The sequence below is a fragment of the Ursus arctos genome, unplaced genomic scaffold (genome assembly GCF_023065955.2).
Source record: "Ursus arctos isolate Adak ecotype North America unplaced genomic scaffold, UrsArc2.0 scaffold_57, whole genome shotgun sequence".
NCBI lineage: Eukaryota > Metazoa > Chordata > Mammalia > Carnivora > Ursidae > Ursus > Ursus arctos.
This window is the reverse complement of record NW_026623075.1, coordinates 122,043-136,635: the sequence shown is the minus strand read 5'-3', so window position 1 is coordinate 136,635 and position 14,593 is coordinate 122,043. Positions and strand designations below refer to the sequence as shown.

Genomic DNA, 14,593 nt, shown 5'->3' with positions numbered 1-14,593 from the left:
TGGCCCTCTGTTCCACTGCTATTCCTTCATCTTGTTTTCCAATTTCAGCCCAGCTATTTTGAGATTTCTGTTTGTCTTTATATGATTCCATTCCCTCCTAGCTCTTGGAGCCGTTATAAACCCAGAACATCTACTGCCCCACACACCCTTCCTAATATTTTGGGATCAGGTAGTCCTAGATTCAAAGCCCATTAAGTAATTTATCTCGTAGCTTAGACAAGAAACCACTTTTTTGCTTTGACTTTTTTTTTTAAGATTATTCATTTGAGAGAGTGGGGGGGAGGGGCGGAGGGAGAGAGAATCTCTGGCAGACTCCCTGCTGAGCACAGAGCCCGACGTGGGGCTGGATCTCACAACTTTGAGACTGTGACCCAAGCTAAAATCAAAACAACTGAGACACACAGGTGCCCCTCCTTTTTTAATTTTTTTTAGATTTTATTTATACATTTGACAGAGAATGAGAACACGGGCAGAGCAACAGGTGGAGGGAGAGGGAGAAGCAGAGAGCCCGACTTGGGGCTCAATCCCAGGACCCCGGGATCATGCCCCGAGCCAAAGGCTGACACTCAACTGACTGAGCTGCTCAGGTGCCCCTGACTTTTTAAACTGAAATTAAATTAAGTCAATTTCAGATTGAATTTAGTTTTCCCATTTGTGAAATGAGGGTAAAAGTACAGATCTCACAGGGGCATTATACATTTGTTTTGAGGATTCCATGAGTTCATCTAGGGGAAGCACACAGCAGCAGTCATGAATTGGTAGTGTTAGCACCATTCATGACACAGATCAAATGGCACTTCTGTGACATCTTTAGCAATTTCCCGGGCCAACTCTGCATCCCCACAGCACTTCATATCGGCATTCCACATAGGAAACTGCCTGGTATTGTATTCTTACTTAGAGGTCTGTTTTCCCTGTTGGGATCTGAACCTCAAGGTCAGAAACATATTTTTGTCCTCTCATGGTCTGGTACAACACAGGGCACGTGGAAGACACTCATTAGATGTTGAATGAATGAAGTGTATGAAGAGATAATGGATGGTGCAATTTTCCTGTTTGTGTACAGGAAGGCTCTTGAAGGAAAGTGGGTTTCTTAACTCCCCACTGTTGCTCATGTCCTCAATTAAAGTAAACAAAAACTAAGTGTACAGAGAATCAGTTCATCAAAATAATTTTCATTAAAAAAGCAAATGGGAGGGGCGCCTGGGTGGCTCAGCCAGTTAAGCGTCTGCCTTCGGCTCAGGTCATGATCCCAGGGTGCTGGGATCGAGCCCACATCGGGTTCCTTGCTCACTGGGGAGCCTGCTTCTCCCTCTCCCTTTCCTTCTGCCTGCTGCTCCCCCTGCTTGTGCTCTCTCTCGCTGTCTCTCTGTCAAATAAATAAAATATTAAAAAAAAAAAAAAAAGCAAATGGGAAAAAAGAAACAGGGCGCCTGGGTGGTTCACTTGGTTAAGCATCCAACTCTTGATTTTGGCTCAGCTCACGATCTCATGGTTGTGAGATCCAGCCCTGAGCCAGCTCCAGGGCCCGGAGGAGCCTGCTTAAGATTCTCTCTCTCCTTGGGGTAACCGGCTGATGGACATTAAGGAGGGCATGTGATGTAATGAGCACTGGGTGTTATATGCAACTGATGAATCACTGAACTCTACCTCCGAAACTAATAATACACTATATGTTAATTAACTGAATTTAAATAAAAAGTTAATAAAAAAATATTCTCTCCCTCTGCCTGCCCCCTTCCCCCTCTCTAAAAATAAAATAAAATAAAAAATAAGTAAAAAAGCAAGCGGTCCTTTTGTAACGTAAATTATAACCAAAGAATTCTATATCCTGGAGATGTACAAACTGACAGTTTTGCTTTCCTCAAGGTTCATTTAGGTAATCTCTACACCCAGCGTGGGGCTTGAACTCACAACCCCCAGATCAAGAGTCATATGCTCTACCAGCTGAGCCAGCCAGCTGCCCCTTAAGGTTCACCTAGGATTTGAGAAGTGCTAGGAGTGTGGTGGGGTGAGAGACTATACCAATAACTAATGTTGATTGAGCCCTCACTCTGCCAGGTTTTGTGTTAATTTCTTTATTAATTTTTTTCTCATTGAAGTATAGTTGATGAACAATGTTCTATTAGTTTGAGGTGTACAACACAGTCGACAATTCTGTACATTACAGTGTTCACCACTGTAAGTGTAGTTACCATCTGTCATCATATGACATTACTATAATGTGTTAATCTTTTATATGGATTATTTCATCTATCCTCACAGCAACTTCAAGTGATTGTGAGCATCATTCCCATTTTACAGATGGGGAAACTGATTTGCCCATTCATTTATTCATCAAATATGTATGAAGGGCCTACTGTATACCAGATAATATCGTTTTTCTAGAAGCTGTGAATACAGCCATGAACAATACTGACCAAATCTGTCCTTGCTTGGCACTTAATGGAGATAGGTAAATACACTTCCAATATTTCAGGTGGCAAGTGCTATGGAGAAAAATGAAGCAGGGGGATGGGGAGAAAGCTCTATGAGTGAGTGTGTGTGATCGAATAAAGAGCTGAGGAAAGTCGGGAAGCAAGCTTCCTGGCAAGCTGGAGAAATGTTCAAGTTAGAGGGAAAAGCAAATGCAAAGGCCCTGAGGTGGAGTATACTTGGAGTGTTCAAAGAAAAGCAAGCTAGGGGAGAATGGTGGGGAACGGTCGGGTGTGCTGGTGCTAGGAGGCAGGTGTGCACATCACAGAGGACCTTGTAAGCTTTCGTAAGGAATTTGGATTTTGCTGAGGGTGATGGGAACCCTTGGAGAATGTGTGATCTGACTTAGGTTTTAAAAAGGTCATTCTGGCTATCATGTGGGAAAAACAGGGGTGGTAGAGGGAGGTCAAGGGTGAAAGCAGCAAGGTAAGAAGGCTATTGCAAATATTTTGGATGTTAGGTAACTCTCTGTCAAATAACTAGCCTCAGGTCACTCAGCTCCAGAAAGGGCTGAGCCAGAATTTACTCCCTTCCAGGGTATCAGACCCTGGCTCAAGCAATAGATAAAACTCCCTGTTGTTTCCATTGTCAAAATACATTGAGTAGTTACTACATGTCAGCCATTGTGCAAGCCCTTTGCCCCATTATCTCATGTGATCCTTGGAATCACTTTTTTTTAAGTAGGCTCCACGCCCAGTGTGGTGTCCAACGCGGGCCTTGAACTCACCACCCTGAGATCATGACCTGAACTGAGATCAAGGGTCCCACGCTCAACCAACTGGAGCCACCCAGGTGCCCCTCCCATAACTTTTTTTTTTAAGATTTTATTTATTCATTTGAGAGAGAGAGCACAAGAAGGGGGAGAGGGAGAAGCAGACTCCCCACTAAGCAGGGAACCCGGCTGGGGGCTCGATCCCAGGACCCTTAAATCATGACCTGAGCTGAAGGCAGACACAACCATCTGAGCCACCCAGACACCCCATTCCCCCAATAACCTTTAAGAGGTAAGTATTATTATTATTAACTCTCCCTTCCCTCCATTTACATGGAGGGAAGGTTCAGAGACAATAAGAGACTTATCAAAATTAATTCTTGTCCGGATGCGGCACTGTAGATAAAAACTACCGGCTCAGAATCCTGAGTGTTTATGTTGAAACGTTTGCGGCTTTCTTCCAAACTGGGTATCCCAGCAGGAGAAAGAATTGTTTTGGAGGCCCCGTAAATAATTTATAAGAGTTAGGGAGAGTCTGGGCACCTGGGTGGCTCAGTCGGTTAAGCATATGCCATCGGCTCGGGTCCTCCAATGGAGGCCCCGGACGGGCTCCCTGCTCAGTGGGGCACCTGCTTCTCCCTCTGCCCCTCACCCCCGCTCCTGCGCGCTCTCTCAAATAAATAGATAAATAATCTTAAAAAAAAAAAAAAGTGAGGGAGAGTCATAAAGGAAGCACCGACGTAAAAATGTATTTTTGCCTTCTTTGAAAAAATAATCTATACACAGATTCGAAAAAACAAACCAAAGTGTAGGGAGAAAAGCATGTCTTCCCTGTTCGAAGGTCCGCTCCAGAGGCAGTCATCGATTTGTGCGGGTCCTTTCAGACCCGCAATTATAAATACCCAAATAAAAAAAAATTATTCTAAATAGTGAACGCTTAATACAACAGAAATTAGCAAATATCGAGGCCCTTTTCAGTTTTTCATTTTTACAGATTAAGCGCCAGAAGGGAGTTACCTCTGTATTTTCTCTTGGTCTCCTCTGGAGCGGGCAATTCTATCCCCTCTAGGTCTCATCCCTTAAGAGGCTCCGCCCCGTCACCCGCCTTCTTCCACTAGGCCGTGTATTTTTTTGGCCCCTTCCTTGAAAGTCTCGCGATAGGCCACTCGCTTCCCATAACTCCGTGCGCTCGCCCCTCCCGTCCTCTTTCCGCCATCTTTCCGCGCCGGTGAGTATCTCTCTCTGAGAGACCCAACATCATCCGTTGACTATCCCGGCCATCCTGCAGTCTGAGCCTCGAGTTCGGTGCTCTCTGATGATGCCAGGGCCCTCTTGGGGCGAGGATGCTGCCCTTGCGGGGGCTTGGGCAGGCGTAGGGGAGAGTCATACCCGTCCGTCCCACGCTCTGCACTTTGGGGAGGCCCTCCTGTGAGGCGCAGGCCGCAGCACTGGCGGGAACAGGATTTGTCGACCGCTCGAAGAGGCGGTAGCCCCCAGCGTAGTCGGCGGCTCCGGTTGAGGCAGCGCCTTGGCTCCGGGCGGCAGGAAGCATCCGGGACGGTGGCCGACGTGGGCTGTGCAGCTTACCATTCCTGCCGCCGCGCTGTTGAGCTTGGGAGGCGGCGGCCACTCATCGGGGAAGACTGCATTCCGCCTGGAATGGCAGTTTGCTGGGAACTAACCTGGATCTTCTGGGCTCCAGGATTTCCCTTGATATTTGGGCTTGAGCAAGCAGGTCGGATCCTTAGAGTTGGACTTGAAGCATGTTTTGGCCTCCGTCCTTCGCTTTCCCAACGTTACTAGAGTGTCTTGCAGTTCCTGCCCATTAGGATGGAGTCAAGTGTGGTGCACGTAAAATGTTCCTACTTGCCACTGTGGTACGGTTGCTGTCGGGACGCAGTTGTGGCTGGTTTTTATTAGTTTTATTAGTTACGAGTGTTAGTGAAAGTGGTATCTTTTGGATGTTAGGACAAGGCTGACACTGAGTTGCTAATAGTACAGGTGCTGCCGGATTTGAAAAGTTTGGAAAACATGCCCGGTGAATCCCAGGCCCCCGTTCTGAATAACCGACCATAGCTGATACTGTCATTTTGGTAGGTGACATTGCGCTGGGGATCCTGCCTGCTTAGAGATAGGACAACCTAATGATAGAGGCAGAGAGAAAAGGAGGTGTTCGTACTGTAATGATTGGGTGCCTTCTGATGTTGAGAATGCTGCTAAAACCTCTGTTTTTCCTTCCCTGAACAGCCATAATGGTGCGCATGAATGTCCTGGCAGATGCTCTCAAGAGCATTAACAATGCTGAAAAAAGAGGCAAACGCCAGGTTCTTATTAGGCCATGCTCCAAAGTCATCGTCCGGTTTCTCACTGTGATGATGAAGCATGGTAAGTGTGTTGCTGTGTCTTATGTTTTCATGTGAGAATATTAAAGGAATCAGTTCTATAGAAATGAAGTGTGCAGGAGAGGACTGGGAAGATGGGGGAGCAAGGTGTCAGTCATGCTGGGGAGCTGTGTTGAGTTGGGCTGTGGACAGGATAGCTTGGACAGAAGCTATTCAGGAAGCACTGAGTAACTTAGGACTGTTGAAAGGAGGAGGAAGTTTGTGACTGTTGCTCTGCTATAGTTTGTGAGCTAACCTGGCCTTTGTGTAATACTGCAGCATGCCATTGAACATGTCCTGAGCTCTTCTAAGGGCTTTGGGGTGGAAAGGAAAATTGTTACATGTCTTGGGCACAAAGTACCCTTTGGAGGGGCAAGGGGAAAATAATCTCCCTGTTAGAATTACAGAGTGGGTTGGTTTTGGGTGTTGGCCCCTAAATTTAAAATAATAGACTATAAAAGTTTTGATTCAGAGCAACTGTCTTTGTATAAACTGATTAGAGAAACAGTCAGATGATGTGAAAGAATCTAGTAGGCAAACAGTGGGAATACTAGAGCATAAATATTTAGGTCTCAAATTCATATCTGCCCTTTAATACAGCCGGTTATGTTCTCTAGGTTACATTGGCGAATTTGAAATCATTGATGATCACAGAGCGGGGAAAATTGTTGTGAACCTCACGGGCAGGTTAAACAAGGTAAGAATTGCTTATTTTCCACATAGAAGATTCTTAAGAATTATCAAACATGGTGTTAAACATGTTGTAATTTCCCTTGTAAAACAAATTAGTGGTGTGCTTGCTCTGTCTAGGTAAAAAAAGGGAGTTGATTAAAATCATTAATTTTTATATCACATTTTGATTGATTTGTTCTGCAGGGTTGTATTTGCTCTAGAATTGTTAGTTGACGTAATGTTTGTGGAGTATAGGCTATCTGAAGGGAGATGCTGGAGGGTGGGGTGAAAGGAGCACCTGATGGTACTGGTGTTTGAGTATTGGATGGTCTGCTGCCTGCCTACTGGCTTGAACTTGTGCTGTCCAAGGGGGGCCTTTAATCCTAGCTGTAAATAACTTTGTTCCTCCTCTCTTGGTGATTATGTTGTGTGGTTTTTTTTTTTAACAGAACGTGGTTCTCTAACAATATTAATAATATACTTAACGTTTCTGCTGGTGTGGGCCGTACGGGTGTCTGAGTTTTGTACTCCCTTTAGTTTGACTTGTCAGCGTAACCTAGTGGAATCTGTTTGATCTCTTGACTTTGTGACTTGACTTATTGCATGTATTTTGGGGGTAGGTGTCTGTAACAAGTTAGGGTCCTTGAATTGCTACCCTGCTGTTTGTGTTCAGGTTTCTAGCTTTCAGATTTACAAGGAGGCTGACATCCTGTGGTCCAACACAGATGAGGGGAAAACAGGCCCAGAAATGAGTCGTGGTTAGTGGCAGGGGCCAAATTGATTGGTAAGGTTATTCCCTGGTCCAACAATTTGTTTTGCAAGGTTGCTTCCCTGTATAGTGAACTTGCTTCATGGGTGGATAGATACCTAATGTTAGATGAAAACTACTGGGTGTGAAGTTTTTATAAGGGGTTAGAAGAGTTTTCAAGTTAATTATAAGACTATGTTTTGTTCTGTTCTAGTTGTTAGCTGTTAGACTCCAACCCCAGAGTAGAATTTGGATTCACTATTGTTTCTCACTCTGGCCCTCACAGTGTCTTCTTGAAGTAGAAAAGGGTGTGTTTTTTCCTAATTTTAGGAGTTGGGATGCTGAGATAGGAGTTAATGCTCAAGGTTTCCCAACTAGTTGGTAACCAGTGGAGGAGCTGATTGCAGTACATAGTTTGTAGAACATCTTAAATCTGTCCTACAGAAGATTGACTTGATGTTTTAAAAAAAAATTACGCAAAAAAACCCCACAAAAAGCTCTTAAGTTGGATAAGTGCTGTGCACCAAATTCCTCTTGAATATTCACTATACATAAAACTTGAGAAATAAGCTTAAGTGAGTATTTCCCAAGTGGAACTCATAATATGGCATCCTTGTTCTTTGGCAAAGTAATTTGAAAAATTCTGGCTAAGAGGTAGTTGAAATCCAGACCCTGCTCCTTAGCTGTCTGACCTTCCCCCCCCCCAGATTTTATTTATTTGAGTGGAGAGAGAGAACGGGGATGAGGGGGAGGGACAGAGGCAGAAGGAGAAGCAGGCTCCCCACTTAGAACATGACCTGAGTCAAAGGCAGGCACCCTTAGCTATATGACTTTGGTTGGGCAAAACAAACTTCAGATTTTAGTTTCTCTGAAGTTGAGTTTTCCTCTGTTGGACACTGTTTACTCAGTTACCTTCATGCAGGAGATGGATATACCCCATACTGCGGAAATTGAGTGGGGCTGAGAAGTAAGGTGTTAGAAATTAGATAAGAATTCTGGTTTGGTCACACCCTAAGATCTGTCTGGTTTTGGGAGAGGTTTAATTCTATTAGCTGAGTGAGGAATTTTGCTGGAATAAATAAAAGCCCGGGTGTGGTGGAGTGGAGGCCTCCGAAGAATCTGCCATTATAGCTTGCTTGGAGAAAGGGATGTATTACCCTATTCCTGTGTCTGTATTGTGGGATTGCCCTTGACAATTAAGTGACAGCATGGCTGTTAAGATCATGTTATGGGGGCGCCTGGGTGGCTCAGTCGTTAAGCGTCTGCCTTTAGCCCAGGGCATGATCCTGGTGTTCTGGGATCGAGCCCCACATCAGGCTTCTCTGCTGGGAGCCTGCTTCTTCCTCTCCCACTCCCCCTGCTTGTGTTCCCTCTCATGCTGGCTGTCTCTCTGTCTGTCAAATAAAATCTTAAAAAAAAAAAAGATCATGTTATGAAAAGGAGAACCTGAGTGGGCCTCCTGACTTAGGGGATTTGGGCCATCTCAGTTTCTTTGGGTTCAGATCTGCCTGTGTAAAGTGTTAATGTTTTAAAGATTCGAGTAAGTTCTAACCTCATAGTCTCTTAGTTTCCTCTTAGGCATTTTGGAATTTGTGTGGATATGGGCACACAGGTGTCTACCTGCTGCCGTCTTAGTTCTCTGGAGTCTATCTACACTTTAGTGATACTAATCGTCCGTGTTCTCACATGATCCATTTCTGGATCATGTGAGAACACTGCATGTGAGAACACTGCAGGAACCTTTCTGCGTAGGTACTTTTAAGTGTATTCGTGATTTGTAGAGTAGGGATGTGAGCAGGGGCAGGGGTCGTGTTTAGCTCTAATGAAGGAGTCTTTTAGTCCCCTCAGTTTTTACTTTGTAAACCCAGTTGATCTAGTCAGAGACTTTGAGCCTACAGTAGATGTTTGAACATTTATTGTGTTTTTGGATTTTAATATAATTGAATGATTAGAGTTGAGTACTTTGGCTCTTGGAGACTTCTCACATTGGAAGATAGTTGTTGCTTTGCTTAGTAGCAAACAGGTGGAATAACTAAGAACTCTGCCCTTTCTGCCTTCCACCCATTCTGCCAGATTAGTTTGGAAAATTTTGCCTGGGGTCGTAAGTGTATCCTGGTATTTCGCTGATGTGGAATACCAACTAGTTCTTAGATTTTAGTTTAGTGTCTGTGGAATTTGTTTTTTAAAAATTCTAGTATTTTCCATTTTTAAAAGTTTATAGGTGAAGGATTTGAGACCCTCCCCATTCATTTCAGCCTCACTGTAAAAAAAATTTTGACTGCAATTTTGTCTAAGGCTTGGTCTCTTACCTCTTTAAAATCTGGCCATTTGTTCTGGGACAACTCCCTAGCCCATAGAGATACACACTGTGAACCCGACCTTCCCATGTATTGGTTTGTGTTCTTCTCCCTCTTCTGTTGACTTTTTATTTATTTACTTACATTTTTTTTTTAAAGATTTTATTTATTTATTTAACACAGAGACAGCCAGCGAGAGAGGGAACACAAGCAGGGGGAGTGGGAGAGGAAGAAGCAGGCTCATAGCGGAGGAGCCTGATGCGGGGCTCGATCCCATAACGCTGGGATCACGCCCTGAGCCGAAGGCAGACGCTTAACCGCTGTGCCACCCAGGTGCCCCTATTTACTTACATTTTTAAATTTAAAGATTTTATTTATTGGATAGAGAGAGCACAAGCATGGGGATCAGCAGGCAGAGGGAGAAGCAGACTCCCCGCTGACATGGGCCTCGATCCCAGCACCCTGGGATCAGGACTTGAGGTGACAGCAGATATTTAGCCAGCTGACTGAGCCACCCAGGTGCCCCTTCGTATAGTACATCATTGGTTTTTGATATAATGTTCAGTGATTCATTAGTTCAGTAAAACACAGAGTGCTCATCACATCATGTGTTGACTTTTTAAATACTTTTTCTCTCCCTAGGCAGGCATAGTCCTAATTTAGTATATTTTTTAAATAACATATCAAGATGGCACAGAATAGTTACCCATGAAATGTTGATTTGGTTGGTTTGTACGACTATTCAGATGTAAATGCTGTTTGTATAGTAAGTTTTTCTGTTATTGGTAAGGTGTGATCAGTGTTTTTTGTTATGCTTTTACAGTGCGGAGTGATCAGCCCCAGATTTGATGTACAACTGAAAGATCTAGAAAAATGGCAGAATAACCTGCTCCCATCCCGCCAGTTTGGGTGAGTCAATTTTCCTCATTTAAAAGAAATTAACGCTAAAGATTGCTGTTGTGCAGTTTGACTTGAGCTGAGTTTTTTTTGTTTGTTTGGTTGGTTTTTGTTGTTACAGTAACTGTCTCCATCCCCAAACATCTTGACTCAAGGATTAGTTCTTAGGTGTTGCCACATTTCTTGTTCTAGGCTTCAGGTTCTGAGAGTCCAGGCTAACTGAGAGACATCAGATTTGTGTCCCTTTTAATGTCTGCTCTTTTGGCTCAATGTGTATGGTTGATATTATATGTTCATTGTGATCCCGTTCTATGGCTGGAATCACTTCTGAATCCTAGGCCTCTGGAGAAACTCAATTTCTTCATTCTTGGTAAGAGATGGAGTTCAAATCCTTGCTTTCCTGCTTTAAAGCTGTGAGACCTTGGGTATCTTATGGCCTTGGTTTCTTCATCTGTAAAAATGGTAATTATTCTCTTAAATTATATTATCATCTGATTTAATTCTGGTAAAGAACTTTAGTATCCGACCCAACACAGTAAGCGCTTACCTGTTTGTGGTTAAGAACTTAAGCCCCCCACCCCAATCATATGTTTGGTGATGTGGTTGAATTTACTCCCACTTCATGGTTACTGTGTTACAGGCATAGTGTTATGAGTGAGTCATTTCTGATTGTAATTATGATACTAATTTTAATGCCTCAGAGTTGCCATACCACCGTATGTGTCTTACCTCCATCCCCATAGTAACCCATGAGATAGCCAGGCCAAGTGGGATTGCCATTGTCCACCTGCCTGTCTCTTTACAATAGCTTGCCTGTGATCATATAAGTGGCAGAAACAATTCAGTCAAGTTTATATCATCTCTGTTGCTATAAACTCTGTCTCTTTACCTGAGAACAGAAAGTGACATTTTGAATTTAAAGGAGTTCAGTCCTTGTTTTCACTTAAGCTTAACAGTGTTGTTTCTCAGTGTTAGCCAAGGGCAGGGCTCTATGAGTGTGTTGTGTAGCTGAGGTCTTTGGACGTGGGTCTTTGGGTTCGGGAGCCATGCCTGCACTGCTAGTCCGAGTAGGCAACATTAGTCTCTGCGTCCTATTATGGGAAAGCGTCTTAAGCACTTATGAATGTTGGTGTTTTTCTGTACCAGAAAGCCGCTCTATGTTCACTGTTCGTAGGAAAAACTCACCAGCATTTTCTTTTTTAACTCTCCATAGTTTCATTGTACTGACAACCTCAGCTGGCATCATGGACCATGAAGAAGCAAGACGAAAACACACAGGAGGGAAAATCCTGGGATTCTTTTTCTAGGGATGTAACACATACGTGCAAATAAAATGCCTCAGTGGACTCTGGTGCTTCACTCGGTCATTTTGAACTTTACAGCAGAGTTTTAGCAAGAACATCTGCGGCAATGTACGGCCTTTGTTAATTGGGGAATGCTGTTTCCCTGAAGTGAACAAGGAAGTCTTGACTTGTGTTAACTCACACCATCATGCTCATGGCTCACCACAGGAGGTTGTTCCTAGCCCTGGATGGCTGCATCTGGGTTGGGGTCCAGGTGGTGATGCTTTCCCTTCTGGGGTCTTATATTAACCCTAGAAGGAGTGGTGCCTTTCCTGTTTTTAGCTTGACAATACACATTTCATGCCCTGTTGTTAACTATGCTAACAATACGACCTGGCTACGGTTAACTGCGTAAATGCTCATAAGGAAGCAGGCAGGAAGAAGACAGAGAGAGCCCACAGATCACTAAGATGCATCTCAAAGTAAATTTGGATGGCATGTTAGTAACTTAATAACATTTTAGCATATGTGTTTGTAAGATGTCATTTAGAAAAATCTCTTTTAAAAACTAGTTTTGCTGTAAACCTGTCACAGATGTATTCCTGGAATTGAGAAGAATTAGTTTTCTGGGCCACTTCACCTGGGGGAATGCTTGTAAAGAACTCAACCACCAAAGAGAGGGTAGGGTGGCTTCTGTGAAGTACACCAGGGCTCCACTCCCCCTTTGTAAGCAGTGCTGTCCAGTAATGGAACAAGAGCCACATGTGTTCTGTAACTTTGTAGTGGCTATATAAAACCATTAGACCGTTTGGGTTGTTTTTTAAATAACATTTGTGTTCAAAATGATACTTTCAGCATGTAGTTGGTAATGAATGGAATTTTACTCTTACTTGTAGTCAGTCTCTGAAATTATGTATACTGCACATTTACACTTAAAGCACATTTTAATTGGGACTGGCCACTTTGAATAGCCACATGTGGTTGGTGTTCATGTTGGACAGCGCAGACTAGACTTAATTCTTGGAAGGTCTGGGTCTGGCCAAGGAGAAAGGAAGCTTGGATGTGAGCCCAGAGTGTCCTTGTGCCCCTGGCCAGCTATATTTGCCAGGCAGGGGAGTGGGATGAATGGGGCAGCTCACGGCCTTGTAAAGAAGGACAGCAGCTATTACTGTCTTTTAGTCACTTGAGGCAAAGAAAAAAAAAAAGACTGCCAAATTGCAGCCCTGATTCCAAGAAGTCTAATACTGAATAGCATGTGAGGTGCTAAGAGCTGTTGGATGCATAGGTTTGACTTTTTTCTTTTTCCTTTTCAGAAAAGGATACTTTTCACTGTTTTGATTGTTTTGGTAACTCATCTAGAAGACTACTACCTGACTTTCTGGTAGGTCAGGCAGTTTTCAACACTCTAGTAGCTCAGTCTGGGTAGGAATGTTGAACCATCACTGCCCTGGTTGTAAGGTGATTTCTGGCAAGTGACAACTTTTGTAAGTCTCCCTGTGTTAGGTAAAAAGAGAAATTACTTCATGGGGATGCTAAATGAGGGCGTACTTAAAACACCGCAGGGCTGGGGCATGGCCAGCATTCAGTAATACAGCTTTTTGAAAGGAGAGGGGTTACTAGATGTGGGAACTAGGTAGGGATGCCAAGACTGGCCCTCGAGATGTGGTAAGTAATGGACCTGGTTAATAGGCCTCACTTGGTAAAATGTTAGAAGAAAGCCAATTGACAGGTGTATCTGGGTTTGGGGTCTCTAATGTTTGGAAGACCACATATAATTAACGTGGGCTTTAGGGGTTTAACAGACCAGAAATGAAGTTTGCTTTTCTGCTAAGTAGCCTTGGTTTCCTCATCTGCATAATGGGAATAATGGAAAACCTACTTCAAAGTTGTTATGGGAAAGATGAGATTATGTAAAGTACAGTTAATTAGCACTTGGCGTCATATACAGTTGAATTTGTCAAGACACAGGTCAAGTGAATCCAAAAGAATCTTCAAAGAGCTGATTGTTGATTGTTTTCTCTTAATGTGACGTTTGTAAGGTCTTGAAAGACAGGTCATGTTTTGTTTACTGTTGTATCTCACCCCTAAGCTTATGGCTTGGCACAGTGGATGCTTTGGTAGGTACATCTTGATTGATTGAATCCTCATCATCCTGGGCCCTGATACCAGGTATTAAAATAGGACAACAAAATAGCCCCATTTGTCCCTACCATTTAGTGGGGATCCAGTGTCCTTTGAAGTGGTCAGGGGTAGAAAAAAGTAGGTGCTAAGGTAGGGAAAATTGAGTGGCCAGTTGATGGATTTAACAGCACAGGTCCCTTGTGTTTATGGGGAAGCAGCTGACTTTACCCATGTTTATGAGACCCAGTAAATAAACCCAGTAAACATGGCCTGTGGGCTGGTTGGCCCAGGCTGGACTCCAAGGTTTGAGGGTCTAGAGACAGTTAAGGTTCCTCCTGGCAGGAAAACTTTTGCCTCAGGTGTGGTGTGAACCCAGCGTTCCCTCCCAGCCCACCACTGCTACAGGCAGGTGGAGTCCAGGGGGGTGTGAGGGTGGTGAGGAGTTACAGCCTCCTGATCATCTAGGCCTACCAGATGCACTTTGAGGCAATGTTAAAAGGGGCTTCAGCACCTATCCAGACCCTGGGTTGTTAACCTAAATTCTGTAGATGTCAGAGAAACTTATGAAAAGAACATGCAAAATTGATACCCATGCATTTTTCTGGAGTGTTACCATATAGCATAGAGCCTTTGATCAGAGACCAAAAGAAATTTAAATAGGTCAAAAGAACCACCACCAAAGACCTAGGACATCTGTGTCATGGTCAGTGCATCCTGTGTTCTCATTTAGAGGCTGTTTTGCCTTAACCTCTGGGTAGTGTGGATTAACTCTGGTAAAGTTGCTAGATAGAAGAGCACTGAATTCTCTGGGCAAGAGAGAGGGTCTTTCTTGGTCTCGTCAACATCTGAGACATGACTTTTTCACTGAAGGCTAGGAAGTATGGTTTCCACTCCTGACCCCAAAGAAAACAAGCTCTGGGAGATCCCAAATCTGATTCTCACTTGGCTTTCCAGTCTAATCCACTGTTCTTCCAAACACCCAACAATGCTAATTCTAAACTGAACCT

General features: G+C 43.8%; 1 protein-coding gene across 2 annotated transcripts; it reads left to right on the top strand.

Moving 5' to 3' along the window:
• Nucleotides 1–3,318: 3,318 nt before the first annotated feature.
• On the top strand, nt 3,319–11,528 carry RPS15A (ribosomal protein S15a). 2 transcript variants are annotated; one of them, XM_048224618.2, is made up of 5 exons: nt 3,319–3,479; nt 5,435–5,572; nt 6,186–6,265; nt 10,109–10,194; nt 11,396–11,528. In XM_048224618.2, the coding sequence occupies exons 2-5, from the start codon at nt 5,440–5,442 to the stop codon at nt 11,487–11,489; spliced, it is 393 nt and encodes a 130-aa protein (XP_048080575.1). In that variant the 5' UTR covers nt 3,319–3,479; nt 5,435–5,439; the 3' UTR covers nt 11,490–11,528. The 2 variants fall into 2 exon arrangements, with proteins under 2 accessions (XP_048080575.1, XP_026376032.1); XM_026520247.4 differs by lacking the exon at nt 3,319–3,479 and adding an exon at nt 4,320–4,415.
• Nucleotides 11,529–14,593: the final 3,065 nt, after the last annotated feature.

Excerpts from the sequence above, each read along its gene's own strand:
- RPS15A (XM_048224618.2), top strand. The coding sequence starts at position 5,440 with ATGGTGCGCATGAATGTCCTGGCAGATGCTCTCAAGAGCATTAACAAT. Across the intron at positions 5,573-6,185 it reads CACTGTGATGATGAAGCATG|GTTACATTGGCGAATTTGAA; the intron begins GTAAGTGTGTTG and ends TATGTTCTCTAG. Across the intron at positions 10,195-11,395 it reads CTCCCATCCCGCCAGTTTGG|TTTCATTGTACTGACAACCT; the intron begins GTGAGTCAATTT and ends AACTCTCCATAG.